This window comes from Nilaparvata lugens, chromosome 3 (assembly GCF_014356525.2).
Source record: "Nilaparvata lugens isolate BPH chromosome 3, ASM1435652v1, whole genome shotgun sequence".
In the NCBI taxonomy this organism is placed as follows: Eukaryota; Metazoa; Arthropoda; class Insecta; order Hemiptera; family Delphacidae; genus Nilaparvata; species Nilaparvata lugens.
Window position 1 is genome coordinate 43,451,411 of NC_052506.1, and position 19,578 is coordinate 43,470,988.

General features: G+C 34.3%; 1 protein-coding gene across 1 annotated transcript in view; it reads right to left on the minus strand.

Annotated features, from left to right (window-relative positions):
• Positions 1 to 9,608: 9,608 nt before the first annotated feature.
• LOC111054459 (integral membrane protein 2B) overlaps positions 9,609 to 19,578 on the minus strand; it is a 36,004-nt gene continuing 26,034 nt past the window's right edge. The window contains exons 5-7 of the mRNA XM_022341499.2: positions 11,991 to 12,105; positions 11,207 to 11,356; positions 9,609 to 10,706 (exon numbers count right to left, since the gene is read on the minus strand). Of these exons, the coding sequence (XP_022197191.1) occupies positions 10,576 to 10,706; positions 11,207 to 11,356; positions 11,991 to 12,105 (396 nt within the window). The 3' untranslated portion in view covers positions 9,609 to 10,575. The remainder of the gene's footprint in view (positions 10,707 to 11,206; positions 11,357 to 11,990; positions 12,106 to 19,578) is intronic.

The window sequence follows — 19,578 nt, forward strand, 5'->3', positions numbered from 1 at the left end:
ATAATATGGCTGCTGATGCTCTGTCTATAGTAAGTTCTTCAATCCAGAATCAGGAAAATCTATTAGTTGATTTACATGAGTCTCTATGCCACCCAGGCATAACACGGTTGTACCACTGGGTTTGGAGTAAAAACTTACCCTACTCAATTGATGAAATCAGACGTATAACAAACTCCTGCAAAGTGTGTGCTGCTGTCAAGCCCAAATTCTTCAAACACAAAGGGACTCTGATTACAGCCACTTCTGCATTTGAACGGCTAAATATCGATTTTAAAGGCCCTCTGCCTTCATCAAGTCGAAATCGTTATTTATTGGTAATAGTAGATGAGTTTTCACGGTTCCCTTTTGCTTTCCCATGTCCAGACATGTCATCATCTACAGTTAAATCAAAACTGAAAACCCCGTTTTCTACGTTTGGGGTTCCTAGTTACATACATTATTCAGACAGAGGAACATCATTTATGAGTCAAGACTTGAAAAATTACCTAAACTCGCATGGAATTGTAACTAGCAGAACCACTGCTTACAACCCAGCAGGTAATGGTCAGGTTGAAAGATATAATGGTATTCTATGGAAAACGATTGAGCTAGCATTAAAATCACTTAATTTAGAAATAAATCAATGGGAGTCAGTTTCAGAAGATGCTCTTAGCTCAACAAGAACATTACTTTGCACAGCCACAAATCAAACTCCTCATGAGCGTATGTTCTTACACCCACGTAGATCTGGAAACAATGGTGTTTCAGCTCCTTCTTGGCTTCTCAATTCCGGCCCTGTCTATTTAAAAAAATTCAATCGAACATCTAAATATGAGCCACTTGTTGAAGAGGTCCAACTTCTACATGGAAATGCTGAGTATGCACATGTAAAGCTACCTGATGGAAGAGAAACCACAGTATCAACACGTCATCTTGCTCCAGTTGGAGAGTACGAAAACAGAGATCACGAAGAACAAACCGATTCTGAAAATGATGGAAATTCTCAATTACCAACTTCCGAACCTGAACTTGAATACTTCCATAATCCTCAAACAACCCAAAACCAAGAAAACGAAACTAGTACTACTGCCGAGAGCTTACAACCTAGACAACAGACTACTGGACAAGAAAATCAAAATACATATCCAAGAAGAAGTTTTAGAAATAGAAGACCTCCTAATTATTTGAATGACTACATTCATTAACTCTTTGGGGGGAAGAATGTAGTATAACAACATATGTTTTGAATTTGTTATTACTGTTACTAAGTCTCCAAACAAACTCATTCCAATTCGAAACCTGTATAGTTCAAGTTATTAAAAACCTTTCTTAAGGTATTAAATACTTATGTCGTGTTTACTCTCATTCCTATTACACGACGGAATCATAATTAATTATTATTAATGTCGCTTATTGTGAGCTCCTCACAGAGCTCAGATTGCAACGATCTCTGAACGGCGACAAGTACTCCTCCTCCCCTCCGAAGACCATCACCACTACCCCTATCACTTTGATAAACAGCATATCGTTCATCAAATATTTCAGAACTTTTTATGCCATCATGTAACCATGTTTCAGTCAAAATTATCAAATCATAGTTGCTGCCCAATAACGATGCGTACAGACTTGAAGTTTTAGTACGAAGTCCTCTAACATCCTGATAATAAATGGATAAATTAGAATTCAATGACATAAGATACAATAATAAAAATTAATGAGAATAAATACAATGCCTAAACAAGAAAAAGAGAATAGAAATTTGAAGTTGAAAAAAAAGTATAAACCTAATACAAGTTTTTAATAACGTTATGCTATGCCTCAAAAAGATTACACACTACTCCGCACTCTAATCAATCTGTGAAATTGAATGGCTACTAACAGAAACCGCATCACTCATCACCATTCAATACAAGAACCAAAGACTGCGAAAAGGGTAAGAGCATTATCACCTAAACGCAAAGCACCAATAGAGGAGCGAAAAATCTAGAATAACTCAATATATAAAGAATAAAATAGATGATTACTCGACAAACTAGTCGACTCAATAATATTATCAATCGATGCTTTCAAAACGACTAGGTACCCTACTGTAAACTGTTGCTGTAAATTATCTACGGTAAACATGGGAGAATACAAAGCAGAAGCGGTAACTAAAACTCGATAAGATAGCTTGGTACCTAGTTGGAAATACACACGGCACTAGAGGAATATAAAAACGAAGAATGATTGAAAGGGAAACCGAGAATGAATGCTTTAAGAGGAAACCGATAATGAAAGGAGATGACAATAACCCGTAGCGAGCTCTAACTTCTTCTCAGATAAGATTATTTGAATATTGTTATTCACCATTATGCAGTGGATAATTGAAATAACATGAGTTTATATAATATATATATATATATATATATATATATACAATTCGTTCTATAACATGGTTTAAAGGTTTGTATTTGTGGGATGGGTGGGGGATGGATGTCATGTGATCGTTCTAGGGCCGGACAGTTTCAGTCATTTGTTCCAAGAGATGTTTTTTTAAAGTTAGGATGAAGCTCGCTCGGCTCTCGATGGACCTGATAGAGACAGGAAGTGCATTCCATGCACGACAGGCACTGACTAAGAAGGATTTTGTGAAAATAGTAGTTCAATGATTGGGTATCCTTAAAGTACTTTCTCCGGTTCTAGTATGTGAAGCATCTATCCTCCTACCTTCAGAGACAAATTTGAAATCATCTTTAAAATAGTTCGGATTACCGTATATCAAGATATCTCTAACAAGCTTGACTATTCGAAAAAGCCTCTGATCGGGAAGCTTTAATGTTGAACTAGCAATGTGGGCTGGGGTGATATGATCATGGCGTTGGAGAGAGTAGACGAAACATAGACAATAATTTTGGCAACGCTGTAGTTTATCATTCAGAGTGACTTGCATATCGTTAAGAACAGAATTACAATACATTAAATGTGGGAAGATGAGAGATTGAACCAATAATAATTTAATGTTTCTAGGGAGGATATCGTGCATTTTCTTCAATGCATGCATGGCTGAGAATACCTTTTTACAAGTTTTGTTCACTTTTGTTCTGACCAGTCAAGAGTATTATTCATGATAATGCCTAAATTTTTAACTGAGCTACAGTAAGGAATGTCATTACCGTCTACACTAATTTTGTGAATCGATTCAAGGTCAATATTGTTTATAAGACGAGAATATCCAATTATAATGGGTTGTGTTTTGATGGGATTAAGCTTAAGGCCATTTTTCTTTGTCCATTCCACTATCGAATTGATATCCTGATTCATTATTCCAATTGTTTCATTAATTTTTGTTATGGGACAGCTTAAATAGATTTGAAGGTCGTCTGCATAAGTATGGAAACTGGAGAATTTGATAATGGAAGAAAGGTCATTAGCATACAAAGTGAAGAGGAGAGGGCCTAAAATTGAACCTTGTGGTACTCCATGCATAACGTTTTTCCAAGTTGACTTTTTGTCACCGACAGATACACATTGTTTTCTACCTAATAGATAGGATTTAAACCAAACTAACGAGTTGTGACTGAAACCAAGAATATCCAACTTATTCAGAAGGACTGTATGATCAACAGTATCGAATGCTTTAGAAAAATCAAATAGGGTGAGGATGGTGCATTTTCTTTGGTCCATAGCTAACCTTATATCATCAGTGACACGAAGCAGAGCTGTCTCAGTTGAATGGAATTTTCTAAAGCCTGATTGAAAGTTATGAAGCTTACTATTGTTGTCTAGAATTTTACAACTTGAGCATGAATGAGTCTTTCTAGCACTTTGGACAATGCAGGTAAAATACTGATTGGTCTAAAATCCTCAACTTTATTGGTGATGGAACTTTATTTAGAGGGCGAACCAGAGCAAACTTCCAGTTTTCAGGGAAAATGCCTTCTTCAAGTGACTTGTTGAAAATGTATGTAATGGTTGGTAAACAGCAAATAACATCTTCTTGATAAATTTAATAGGAATTTTGTCTACACCCGTAGCATTACTATGAATACGTTGAATTGCTCTGAAAGTGTCTTCTTCTGAGATTGGATGGAAATGAAATTGATCAGTGATTGGTAAATCTAAGTTTGTAACCTGCTCTTCAAGATCATCGATGTGATTAGCAATGACAACTTCGTCGCGTTGGTTAGAGTGTGAAACGAAATGGTCATTTATATTATTCAATGGTAAGTCAATTGTGGATTCGATTTCTGTTTGCCAAGCCCGAATTCTTTAATTCCCTGCCAAAGTGATTTAGAGTCTTGTCTATTGTTTGTCATAAACGAATTCAAGTACCTAATCTTTGAGTTCCGTAATTCCTGTTTAACCTATTTCTAAGGCTCCTATACTCTATCAAACTGTCCAAGTCAAATGTCTTTTTAAATTTTCTATGTGCTTTGTCTCTACGTCCCATCATCTTAAGTATGTCTTCAGTCATCCACGGTACTCGTCGTTTTCTATTAATCCTCCTTGTCACATAAGGTGCATGTTTGTCATACAAAGTCAAAGTCCAATTCTCGAAAGTCTTGACCATGTCATCAACTGAGGGTAATGCTTCAATTTGATGCCATGGAGTCTGAGCCACATCAGTCAGGAAGGCGGCTTCATCAAAGTTTTTGAAGTCTCTATAAGTGATAATTTTCTGTTCTGGCTTGGGTATCTTATGGGAAAGTACACAGTAGATCAAATCATGTCTAGAAATAGCTGGGACTGAGATTTGCCTGCTTGAACAACCTCATTGGGATCACTAACAATGAGAAGGTCAATGAGTGTGTCTGATCATTAGTATGATGAGTTGAATCGAGAGGTAAAATAGTCATGTTAGGCATTGGAAAATTGTAGTCAGTTGAAAGTAGTCAAAGTTACGATTTGTCATGTTCAAGTCGGTGTTCATATCCCCCATAACTAGTATACGGTTATAACAAGGCATAAGAGAAAGCAAGGCATTTTCGAAATCTGTTAAATGACCTATTTTCGGTGGGCGATAACAGATACCAACGAGTAATTATCAGTACTAGATAAGGATAATTCAAGTAGCATAAACTCTGGTCTGGAACAATACTCTTGTTTAGATGTGATTAAAACTTTTGTTTTGATACCTTCTTTCACATAAATTGCTACACCCCCACAAGCTTTATTTAATCTATCATTCCGGAAAAGATTATATCCAGGCAATGCAACAAAATTTGATGAAATACTAGGCTTCAAAAATGATTCGGAAATTCTGATTATATTGAAGTCCTGAAAACGGAAGATTGCTCTGAGTTCATCAATGTGGCAACTGAGGGATTGTACGTTAAGGTGAGCAGCCTTGAAAAGTTTTTTGAAAGAGTGGAGCTTATTTGCTAGAAACATACCTGCGTCATTATTACTATTATTGAAATAATCATACCTACTTGAGGGCGAGCGAGCTGACGTGTCAGTGAGAGGCATCATGGAAGCAGCAGACCAATCGTGAACCGACCTCAGAACGACACATGACGGGGAGAATGGGGATGAAACTGATAAAACTTAACCTAAATGAAAAAGTCTCTTGATTCGAGTGCATTCAGCATGCCTTGACAGTTCGGCTCCCTTCACTATTTAAAGCACTAGTTCCAAAAAAAATTCGCTAAACACAATAAGATGTAGATGTGTGGAGTTCCGGTGATGAATAATCCTAATGGTGAATAAGATGAAGATTGAGGAAGAACTGGTAGTGGGAGATCTGGTCCAAGTGGAGATAGAGCGAGTAGGTATCCAGTAGTGGAAGAATCGGGTCCAAGTGGAGGTAAGCGAGAAGGAATCCAGTAGTGGAAGATCGAGTCCAAGTGGAGACAGAGAGAGATGGAATCCAGTGGTGGAAAATCGAGTCCAAGTGGACATAGAGAGAGATGGAATCCAGTAGTGGAAGATCGTGTTCATGGTGAAGATAGAGGGAAATGGGATCCAGTAAAAACTGAAAAAGAGAAGAAAAAGCCAGCAGAAAAACGAAAAATCTTTGAAGAAAGTTATCAATTGAGAAAAGATACATAATACAACTGATAATGAATAATATTCGCATAAAATTGAAGAGGAATAGTATGATTTAATGTGGGAAAGAATCGAATATTATATGGATAAATATATGGATATTATAATATAATATATGGATACTAGTAGAAGGTAATCAGATAGAAAGAGAAAAGGTAGAAAGATAAATAGATATAGAAAGAGAAATAAACATTTGAACATGCTGGATAGCTAGTGAAAAAAATCACAGGGAAAATAATGATAATAATAGGGAAGAAAAGAAGAGAAAGAAGGAATGTGCACAAATTGAGAAGAACTTATGAACTGAACTATAGAATAAGAAATGGAACATCGTATTGTGATCTTGAATTAATCAAGGAGAGAAGAAGAAGAAGAAAAGAAAAAGAAAGAGTAGAAGAAGAAGAAGAAGAAGAAGAAGAAGACGAAGAAGAAGAAGAAGAAGAAGAAGGAGAATAGAAAAGAATAATAATCATCATCGCAAACAACAATATTCAAGTAATCATTATGAATATAAGATCAAGAAGAGAAATTAGAAAGAAAAATAAGAAGTAGAGGAGACGATGGAGAAAGTGCTAGATTATTTTAGATGAGTTTTAAAAATAGGATTGAACGGTGAAGTGTGAAAAATATTATATAGTATTTTACTATACTTCTAATAGAAGTATAATTAACTATTGGGAGTTGCAATAACAATAAAAGTAGTAAATTGAGAACTGTAATATTTTAGTGATGAATGTCTAAGATAACGTTAAATGAAACACAGCCCCTATATAAGCATATGAACAGACTACCCACCCCTCCGTTCTATCAATAATTCTTCACACATTTGCTTCTATTGCTCGAGCTGTGGCAACAGTAGGAGATATCATTATGTACACCAAAGCTACAGAGTTCGCATTGATGAGACTATTGCATGAAAGAATCAAGTCGTAGTAAGAAAATGTAAACTTTAACACGAATCGTGCGGTGATGTTAAACTTTAACATCAATGCATGCGGTGAAAAAGACACTCCCCTCAGTCCATCCCCCCTGAACATAACGAGTCAATAATAATATTGAACAATATTGTAGTAGAAGTATGAGCTAAGTAGGTCAGTATTCAAGCAAGTGTATAGTGTACTGTAGCATTGTAATAAAAGAAAAAGCTTCTACAATAATTAAATTCAACAGGAATAAAAAATAAATGATATGATTGAATGCTATTAAAATTAGGATTCAATGTTATTAGTTGCGATTTAAACCGAAATATATGCCAAAAGAAGCGAAAATTTGAATTGAAAATTCATTATTGAAACCTGAAAGATAGTGAATAATATAATCATAAAAATTAATCATGATTCCCAATCAAACCCCAAGCAATACCTCATTCTCCCCGCATACACTTCAGTATAACAATTTACAAGAATACATATTAATAGAAACAATCTATAGGAAAAAAACTCTCCTCTCCGAGAATGCACTTTCTTCGCACCAATGTTAGTGACCCGTTTATGTAAACTGGCTGTATAGGTAAAGCAATAAAGAGCAAAACTAAAATCTTATATATAGATTTTGGGATAATCTTCATGACCTTATAGAAGAAACTTTGTGGCTGAATCTGCTAATCAAATTTGACCATGTTGATAAAACTTGAAATACAAAAAATGCTGTTGATTTTATCATTTTCATTCATAATTCACTTGAACATACTTGGACGCACGGTACGATTCAATCACTTGAAAACATCAATAAGAGATGTAGAAAAATGTAGCATAACCAAACTTAAAAAATAATATATGTTGTAGGCTAATAATATATGTAATAATAATAATGTTTCAAGTGTTGAACTATTTAATATTCTTTCAATTTTGTAAATCCATTTCTACACTTTGAATTATTTGAACTATTACCAGTTTTTTGACCTTGTGCTTAAACATAATTATTTCGACTTGTGTTCATACACATAAACTTTACCTACAAGTTTCTACAACATTCCAGTGATTTGACTTGCAGTATTTTGTCTGAACTTGATATTCGTTATACAGGGTATGCCTTGCTAAACATTTACCTATTACATTTTAACGACTAGAACTCTATACATCACTTATTCCTACCTTGGGCCAAATGGATTATCTACATAATTTAAGCTCATCTTTCAACTCCACCTACCTGCTGATGCTGTTTGAGATTCTAACTACCATAGCAGTAGGCCTACTTTCTCATGCTGTCCATAGCTGTCCCAGGAACCTTGGGGTCTGCTTCTCTTGGGAGTCTATTTACAGAGCTGAGTATTTTGTGTTCATGTCTTTATATTTGATTATTAATTCATATTAATTAATTTCAAAAAATATGATATTTTCCAATTGTTCATTATTTAATATGAACCAAACTGAACTTGATTTCTATGCCACATAGCTGGTTTTCACTATTCATGACTGCTATTATTATCACTTATTATTATTGCAGTGAATTTATTTGGTATTTGATTATTAATTCATGTTCATTGATTTCAAGCTACAATATTTTCCAATTGTTCATTTCAATATGAACCAAATTGAATTTTGATTTTTGTCACATTGCTAGCTTCTACTGTTCATGACTGCAATCATTATCACTACTTGCATTGCAGTGAATTTGTTCTGTGTTCATATCTTTTTTACTGATTATTTTGTTTACACTAGTGCTATAGTTGCTATTCAATTATTGCCAATATCAGTAATGTACATTATATAACAATGACGAGCTTCTCTATATCAAACAATTATTTTTTGAGTTGAATTGAATCAAAGTAATTGGCTTTCACTAAAATTGTCATTATAGTAGAAATTAAAGCATTATAATATTGCATAACATTTATTCCAAGTCAATTAAGCATTTCTATTCTCAATTTAGCTACCTTTAAATTGTTGAGTGAATTTGTAACCACAGTATTTCAATTAATATTTTTCAAATTGCATGTTTTATCTGGTATAAAGATTTTCGGATTCCATTGATAATTTGATGGTTAAATGATATATTTTAATATTATTGACAAATTTGTTTTGCTTGATTACTGTATCAAACCTTTTGAGACTATAACCTTTTATCCAACCTTTATCAGGATTCCATTGATAATTTGATGGTTTAATGGTATATTTTTATATTATTGACAAATTTGTTTTGCTTGATTACTGTATCAAACCTTTTTTAAGACTATAACCTTTTTTCCAACCTTTAACAGACTATTATTTTATCTTAGCTATTTACCTTTATCAACCTTTTATATGTCAATATTTTTTCTGCATTTTATGTACAAATGCAGTGGTCCTCCTTTTTCCACCAAACCCCTTCATGTTGTGTCTGGATACAAATAGCTATTTTCATTCATCCACTTTCTCTCAAGAAGCTACCAGAACCCAGATACACCAGATACATAAAATTTGGTCCTCCGTGCCAGATCAGTTATTAATCCTATGACTATCCTAATCCCTGACCATCAAATTCTTGATTTTTGCAATGTTAATCATGTCTATTCAGATTGAGTCTGTGCAAAGCATCAATATTAAAAAAAACTGAAAATCATAGAGGAATGTGTTGGTGATAATTGAGCTGACTTTTCAGGAAACATATATTAAAACAACATGTTGGAACAAAGCCTTTATTACCTTAAAAGTTCAACAATGTCAGTATCAAATAACCATCTATTTCGAAGTCAAGTTAATATAATATTGCATTGGAATTATTGCATGGGATATGTCTCAAACATTTCTATTAATACCTGATACACTCTACTTTTACAATAATCAATAACACAAGTGAATAAATTTGTTCAGTGTGGGAATGAAAACTAGTTGAAAGGGGAATGATGGGAAACACGTTTCACACTAACTCCACTACTCTACTAACAATTTATAGTTTTACATATTCAAAATTCATAATATTTCATATATATTAATTTGAATAATATTATATCATAGATCTATCATGAAACATGCAAGATTGTGTAGAATCAATGTTGAAAATAGTGTAATCTGGAATGTAGAAGAGGGATAGTAGCAATATTTCGCTTCACAAATTGTAAATATTCTAAAGAAAAGGAATATTTTTGTCAGGATTGTACTCTCGATAGTAATAAAGTAATATTATATTCATTGATAGCATAACAATTGGAAATGAAAGCACCCTTTTCAATAAATAATTTGAAAAAGTTACTTTGATTACTAATTTCCAAGTAAATAGGAGTAGCCCTGAACAAGAAAGTAAACATTATTAGTAGCAGTAATAGAACGTCAATATTGAAAACATGTGCAAGGAGATCCAATATTCCCAAGAATAATAGACACCAATAAATAATTTTAAAACTACACATCAATATTTGAAAAAGACAAGTTGAATTATCCAAGACCGTACAATATAGGGGCACTAACTAGTCTAGTTTGTGAAAGAAGTTTCTGCAAAAACTTCACTTTGTTCATATTCTTATATTCTTTGTAATTCTATCAGTAAACATTTACTTAGATATATAAATACTGTAGAATCAAAAATGTAATGTATCAATGAATTATTTGATGACCTTGAATAATTTAAATGTTACAACATCAATTCATCAATTTACGACTGAGCTCCTTTCACATTTTGTTCGTAATCATCAAGTTCATGAAGGTTGACTATATGGAATTGAGTTGTTTGCCCATTGAATACTGTGAACACGTTGTCTTCGATTTCAGCATTCCTCTTTTCAACTGCAATTTGAAAAATTATTTCAATAACTTGAATAAAATTCTATCAACTGTAAACCGTTAAAACTTATTCAGTGAGCAAAATACATTTTGAGAAACAATATCAATAAACAAATATACATCATCATTCCTTAAAAAGAGTGCTGCTCTAAAAATTATTCCTGGGAGTAATTCATAAATTAAAATTTGGAAGATCACATGCTTCGATGCTTCGCAATATGATTTATTCAAATTAGAAAAGATACTTTTGTAACAAAAATACTTTGAACTAGAACTATTAATCACAACAAATAAAATTTAATTTTAATTCATAAAATTTAATACCTCAATTTTTATGTTGGATATTTCTAATGAATAGAAGTTACAAAAATGATTGAACAAGTTTCAACTTTCTTATAAACATATTTTCTCATTGATTAATTAACTTTTCACAACTCAGCTTAGAGACAGAGGCAATACTTTATAGACCTAGGAATGCTTCAAGAATTGATAGCTTTCATTACCTTTCGACTCTTCAATCTTTTCCAGTTTGAATATGGGGAACATGGTGCAATCGCGCTGGATATACATTCCAAGCCTGCTGCGATTGGAGATGGCGGGAGTGACCACACGCATTGACTGACGCAAAATTGAGAAATCCAACTCATAGTACCCTATGACAACATACAAGAAAGCAATTCTCAAACACAACTATACTAAAAACTACCAACTACTTTAATTTTAAGCTTTAACCTTTTGTATGATTGAAACCATTGAAGACACACAAGGAGAAATGAAAAACATCTAACTACTTTCAAAATCGTGATGAACGGATTTCATTTGACTTCGTGTCCAGTGGAAGGAATGTTAATATACAACAGGTGTACATCAACCTCACATGTAATTGTCTTGTATTCTGCACAAAACAAATACAACAATCTGAAGATGATAAGGGTGTTTATTCAAATAGTATGCAGACGATTTCACAAGGAATATTGAAAATTATTTTGTTGGCTAGACTTGAAGCATTTTTTCTATTCAAATCAATTATTAATAATTTTTTGAAGTGAAAGTGCAGTGCTTAGACAAGAATTTGGAATTGATATCAAGTTATCAAGATTCTATTTGCAGGTGATTAACAAATTTTTCCAAGGAAACGATTTGGTTTTAGTATTATTCATCCATAACTTATTCATACGTGTAACATTCATTTAGTATTCTTGATTTTGTGTATTTTGAAACAGAAATCCAATTTTAATTACAAATCAACCTACTTTTGTATCATCAGTATGATTGTAAAATTCTTACCAGTCCTCATCTTAATCAAGAGATCGTTGAGATTCTTTGGTGGAAGGACATGAGCGCGATCCAATGGCATGACGAAACAGCGTTTGGAGTCCTGATCAATTATAGCAGTTTCATTCTAAAACAGATGTCATGGAAATTATTGGTTTTGGCACGGCTTACTAATAATATCATCAGTTCATTCAATCACTCAAATAAGCGCTGCAAATGAACGAACATTTCTTGTTGGTTTCATTATCAATCATAGCGACGTAAAACTTTTAGGTACAAAAGCTTGAATTATTGAAAATAACGTCTACGTTATAAGGGTACGCGACTAGGTGCCACCCCGACTACTTGTCCCCTTTAGAAGTCATACCCGTCTACTTGTCTTCTTTCTGAGGAGGTGACAACTAGTCGGGGGGACACCCTGTCGCAAGGTGTCAAGTTGTCATTTACGGTCAAGACTAGTTGGCACCTCCGGTCCAGTAGATGTCAAGTAGTCGGGGTGACAACTTGACGGCAATGGTATATTTTACAAGGGTACAAGTAGTCGTCTACGGTCACGACAACCTATCCCCTCGACTCCACTCCACAAGAAATCACCATTCCAACTGGCTCTTCATTTGAAAGTTGGAAAATGAAGCCTAACTATCAAGTTCTATATGAAAAGGCATTAAGATTCCTAATTTTGATATAAGATATTTTCAACATCATGTCTTTGTGAGTGAGCCTTTTCAGCCATGGTGCAATCAAGAATAAGTATAGAAAGAGACTGTATAGAAACAAGTGTATATAAATAATTATTTATCCTCATATTAATTACCAGACTTCATGTAATACCTCAGTTGATAACCAGACTGATAGCTTCATCTGCCATATCATTGATGTATGAAAATTTGACTGTCCTAGCATTAGGCTCAATTTACTCGTAAACGGTGCGTCTGACGGGAAAATATAACTGAACAAAATGTGTTTAGAATTGTGTTCTACACCTGGTTCAGTCATCAAAAGGGCTTATTATTCTTTTCTCCTGTTTTCAACCAACTCGAAAAAATTTGTCCTAAAAATAGCAAAGACAGCAAATATCTCCCGAACCGTGTGTTTGACGGGAAAATGTTATAGAGCCAAAAGTTCTGAGAATTCATTTCTACATCATAACCAGTAATAAAAATTGTTTGATCCCTCCTCCCTACGCCGCGGGGGTGTAAGTTGTGCCAACTCTGCAGGTGACAAGTAGTCAGGGTGACATCTTGACGCCAGCGTGCAAGGTGTCAGGTAGACGTGAGCCATCCCCGTCGACTTGTCTCCTATCTAAGGAAGTAACAACTAGTCGGGGGGACACCCTGACGCGAGGGTGCGAGGTGTCAAGTAGTCGTTTACGGTCATGACTAGTTGGACCTTTGGTCTAGTAGGTGTCAAGTAGTCGGGGGGACAACTTGACGGCAATGGTGTATTTTTACGAGGGTAGTCGCCTATGGTCAAAATGACCAGGGGCCTATTTCACAAAGGTAAAGTATTGTTACCAACCATGGTTACGGACAAGTACTTGTAGTTACAAGTTTACAAGTACTCACGTTTCACAAAAAAATTTTGATCTACAAGTTAACAAGTTTACAATTTTACAAGTCTACAAGTACTTCAATGGTAAACATAACCTATTTTCATGATAATTTCCTTTTTTCATCCTTTATAAAGGTTACTTGTACTTTTCAATAATTACTTTGAAAATATTAGAAAGCAATATAATGTTTTTTGTACAGTCTACTTCATTGATTGCTGAATTTGTAACCTACACAGTATATGTACTCCATATATATATATATATATATATATATATATATATATATATATATATATATATATATATATATATAGTATATGTACTATATATAATGTATACTATATATACTGCGTATATATATATTATAGTACACATAACCTATGAGGTAATACATTAATAACTATTTTGGAAATTTATTAAATTCAATTTCCTAATGCATATATTTCCAAAATAATGAACTATAGAGGAATATAGGGCATTTTTTAATATTAGAAATATTTATTGAATATTTAAAATCATTTTTATGATCACTTGTAAATCCTCTACATAGCTTTCCACTTCGGTTGAAATTTCATAGTTACGAACAAGCTAATTTCGAAAAAAATTGTTGGCTACAATGAAAATCTTTGTGAAACACTTGTTCGTAACAAGCAAATCAATTCTGCTTTTGTGAAACGCTTGTAATCAGCTGTTCTCCAAAACCATGGTTGGCAACAAGACTTGTAGCCTATTTGTACCTTTGTGAAACAGGCCCCAGGTCTCAAGTAGTCGGGGTGACAACTAGACGGCTACCCCGTTATAATGGCAGTATTTAATTAAGATTGGTGTTGTTATCCTTTTTGAGATATACCGGTATCAGCTATCTTCACAGAAGGCAGTGGCGAGGCAGAGTATCGGCAAAGCTCTTGTCCTATCTTTTCCAATGATATTATAACATGGACCTCACTAGTTTCCACTTGATTGCCTACTCCAATTTGACAATCGATGTTTGTTTAAAAATAATTTTTTTGAAGTACAACACAAAATTATTGTTGGCGGATGAAATGTTTCAACTTCCATTTCCACTTCTAGAGTTCTACTGATTTAGGTACATTTTAGGATTCTTAAAATTGCATCATGGAGTTTGTGTGGCTATGTAAGCATGACTATAATGAAAATAGTTTCCAATTAGAGAAGTTATACTGAGATTTTTTTAAAAGAATTTTTATTTTTCAATTAGAGCATACAATACAAATTGAATACACTGGATACAAGTTCCAACAACATAATTGAAAACTGATACAATAAAAAATTCTTAGGCATGGCCGAAGCCGTCAGCGAGAGTTGATAGTTATTGTCTTTAGGTGGAAAACATCTTAATCTTATCATACTAGTCAAACAGATGACGAGTAATAATCACGAATTCCATTCTCGAGTAAAGTTCAGAAATAGAAACACTGATGCACTTTTATCTAGATTGAGCTGCCAAAAATTGAATGTCCATTCTACAGCATAACAGTTGACTACTGTTCTATGGATACAGAATAGAAAACTCTACTGTGTCTTGTTATTCAAATATCGAGATTATTTCATGCAACTTATTTCATACAAGCAAAATGTATTCACAGCGAAAAAATGTATGGTATTACATGTCCATTAGTAAAAACTACTAGCCTATAGTGAGGTCCACGTTACAATGGCAGTGGATAAAGATAGAAGACTAGCGATGCCGATTCTCTGCATTAATTAATTATATTTCTACACTGTGAAAAACATAATTGTCATCGTTATGGACCTAGAAAAGGATAGTACCACCGGCGTTGTCAAATGATAGACAATGATAGCAAAACCAAAGTAGATCAAATACTGTCATTATAACGTGGACCTCACTATACCAATAAACAAATAAACCAAAAAAGGTCGTATATTATACTTTGAGCAATATATAGATTAATTAATCACACCAGTTAACAATCACAGTTACATAATTGAAATAAATCGGTACAATAGAATATTATGTTTCATTGAGCAATGTGATTCGTCGATATTATCAATTTAAAAGTTGAATTCATTCACGAGAAAGCTTCTATATTTTAGTGCGGGCACATACATAACCTGATAAGCTTTCCCAGTTTTCCCCATTTAAAAACTTGTGAACCATTTCTTTGGTTAACAGAGAGCATCCAAACCACCTAGACCTGTATTCTGAGAGGTCCTTACACTTTCCATAAAATGATAAGACTCTTCAATTTCTCGGCTATTACACAGACAACAAATATAAATATATTCTCCTCTATCGACTCCAAAGTTTGGTGGCAACAGAGAACCTCTTGCCTTGAATATCGTACTGATCATCCTTCTCTTATTAATAATATCTATATAGTCTCGCCTCACAGAGCCGTTAGCGGTCAGATTAAAATATAACCGGTGGAGCTGTGAGTTAGCCGCCCTCTCCCACCACATATCCTGCACCTTCCGGCCTATCTTATCAATGACTCTCTCGCACATCATCCCCCATCTATCTGGTCGACTTACCGGATCTACCCATTTCTCATCACATTTATCAAATAGCTTCTTCCACTCACTACACCAGCCGCTACTACTCTGTGCTAATAGAATCGATACTCTTTTTGGAAATCTATTATCGGGGAGGTTCAGACTTTTCAAAATATATCACATAATATCTCTACCACTTTCAAGGTGTGATATGTAGTTGGGCGTGTTCTGAGGCAAACCGAACATTCGCTTCATAAAGAAACGTCTGAAACATTCTACATCCTCTCTCTGATGATATCCCCATACCTGGCCCGCATACGCGACGGTTGCCGTGCTAACTGCGTCAAAGACTTGCCATTTCGTGGCCACCGGAACATCTTCATTGCTTATGAACTTCCGCCATAAACTATTTATGCCATACTTTGCCGCTGAAAATAAGCTGATAAAATGCTTACTGAGGGACAGAGTTGGGGTGAATGTGACTCCTAGATATTTGAACTCATTCACAATCTCAATATCATCTTCACCATACTTCCACCTATCATTTTGTGATAGTCTTCCTCCTCTCCTGAGAACCATAATTTTGGATTTTTCTCTGTTCAAAACCAAGTTCCAACGGACACATTATTGTCTCAGCCTGTTAATCATACTTTGCAATTCTGTCTTATTATCTGTGAATATAACTAAATCGTTTGCATATAGGAGCGAATTAATTCTAGAGTTCCCCACCCTTAAACCTCCTCCTACACATTCACAGATATCGTGCGTGAAGATTGAAAACAAAATCGGGGATAGTAAACAGCTCTGTTTTAATCCGCTATTGAACTTGACACTTCTTGTTAGACCTTTTTCACAACATACTGACGAGGAAGACTCTCTATACAAGGCTCTGATCATTCGTACAAATTTATTTGAAATTCCTATTTCAAGGAGTCTTTAAAGAAGGGTTTCTCTGTCAATAAAATCACAGGCTGCCTGCAAGTCGATGAAAAAACAATATATTTTTCCTCCACCTACTGTCTAAAGTACTTTACTTTACTCCCTGAAACATTGAAATTGAAATTGAAATTCTTTATTCTCCAAAATTTACAATACAATAAATAGTACATATGGTAAACAATTTTGGAGGCTTCTCTTATGGGCACATGCCTGTGATAGAGAAGCGAGTTGTGAAAAATCTTATTTTAAACCAACTTAAAGAAAAGTATAAAACCGAATAAAAAGTAAAATAATACAAGTTAATTTCACATGAATAAGTAAATCTAAGTGGAAAATGAAAAACTAAAAATTATATAAATATGAGAAAAGAAAAATATATTATGGGCAGCATAATGAGATTGATAAGGATGAACGATGGCTAATCATGTAAAAAAAGGCAATAAACTAACGGGCTACTAGACTGTGGTAGAAAAAACTATCCATTCCAACACTCACACGCGCACACACACACACACACACAAAAGAGTATCTTCATTTGTGCAGAATGTCATGAATAATAATATGTGACTCAGATTTCAATGAGAGTAAGGTGACACTAGGATTCTTTCCTGTTCTTCAATGTTCAGAGAAGACACCCAATTGTTGACCATCTTTTTATAATGGCTTATTCTCCTGTTGCCAGGTGTTTTCAAGTGCACTGGTAATTTTTGGAAGAGGAAATGCATTTTATAAAATGTGGAAGTGGAAGAGAAAGTTGAAGTGAGTCTAGGGTTACCAATACCTACGTTTGATGCTGTTCGTGTATTATAATTGTGTTGAATATATGGAAATAAAGCTGGATCTTGTTTAAAGATGTACAGGATTAGAGTTCTTATATATAATTGTTGAACGTTGAATACCTTAAATTCTTCAAATAGTGCGTCTGATGGGAATGTTCTTGGCTTGCATAGGGCACTTTTCATTATAAGTTTCTGTACTATAGATAGAGGAGATAAAATAGTTTTAAACGCACCTCCCCATGCTATGATACCGTACTGTAAGATTGATTGGATGTAGGCAAAGTATACTTGTTTTATTATATTCTGTGTGAGTATCCCACTCAAGGAAGAGAACACATAAATAAATTTTCTGAGCTTGTTTCTCGTATAATTTACATGGTTTATCCACTTTAGCCGACTATCAAATATTACACCCAGGTATTTGTACTCCTGCACCCGCTCAATATGCTCACATTGGCATTGCATTGTCCTACTAACATTCGGTGCGCCACAGGTGTGTAACCTCAGCTCTAGACCAATTGGGTCACCATTGGCTCTGATAGAAATAGGGAGGTATTTTGTTTTACTGATATTGATAGTAAGTCGGTTGAAGTCGAACCAATCCTTTACAACACCCAAACCGAGCTCAGCCGAACGGAACACGTCATCCCAGCTCTTCCCCTCAAACAACAAAGCTGTATCGTCTGCATATAGATATAGACGACCATTTTCAATATCCACCCTGCTTAGATTATTTATATAAATTAAAAACAGTATTGGGCCCAGAGTGCTTCCCTGAATCACGCCAAAGTGGTTACACCGTGGTACACTCTCCTTATCCAAGATAGAGACAACTTGGTACCTTCCACAGAAATAGTTCTCAAACCACTTCAGGGCAGTACCCCTAATACCAATATATTCCAGTTTTTTCAAAAGCAGTCCTCTGTCAATCGAGTCAAAAGCTTTGGATAAATCTATGAATGAGAGAAGTACTTTTTTGTTATCAGAAATAGAACTATGTATTTGATTAGTGAGAAGAAAGAGGTTGTCATTAAGGTTTTTGTCTTTTCTGAAGCCAAATTGGTTTTCGAACAGTATGCTATTGTTTATTAAATATTTTTCTAACTGAATTCTAACTGCTTTTTCAATAATCTTAGATATGGTACTGACTAAATTTATGGGTCTGTAACTAACGAATTCATTTTTGGGGCCAGCCTTGTATATGGGGATAACTTTTCCTACTTTTAAGGTATCAGGGAATACTCCTTGCAAAAAGCTGCAGTTGATAATATGTAATAATGGTACTTTCAATGAATCAATATTTTCTTTTATTAGAAGAGCTGGAATTTTATCAATTCCAGGCGCGGATCCTCCCTTAAGGTCACCTGTGATACTAGTTAATTCAGCATCAGTAATAGGCAGCAGTTCAAAGTGTGAGTCCACACTGAAATCTGCATCATTAACTGGTCCTTCAGTGATATTTGGTAAAGCCCCAGCAAGGTTAGCACCTACACTCACATAATATTGATTAAATTTATCAGCCACATCCTCTACACCATCCGGCTCAACAGTGTAATTACCTCTATTAATGAAATTTTGGAAAGGGAAACTGTCAGAATTTTTAGATAAACCAGTGATTTCCTTGATACAACACCAAAGTTTTTTACTATTACTACCAGCGTTGGTTATTTTGTTTTTAAAATAAGATTCTTTGGATGTCTTTAATAATTTAGAAAGTTGATTTCTGTATAGCTTGTATTGGTTTCTTAGAGTGGCATTAAAAGGCTGTTGTTTCACTTTTTTACTTAAATTATCTCTATGTCGAATAGATTTTAAAAGACCACTGGAGATCCATGGTTTTAATTTAATGTTTTTG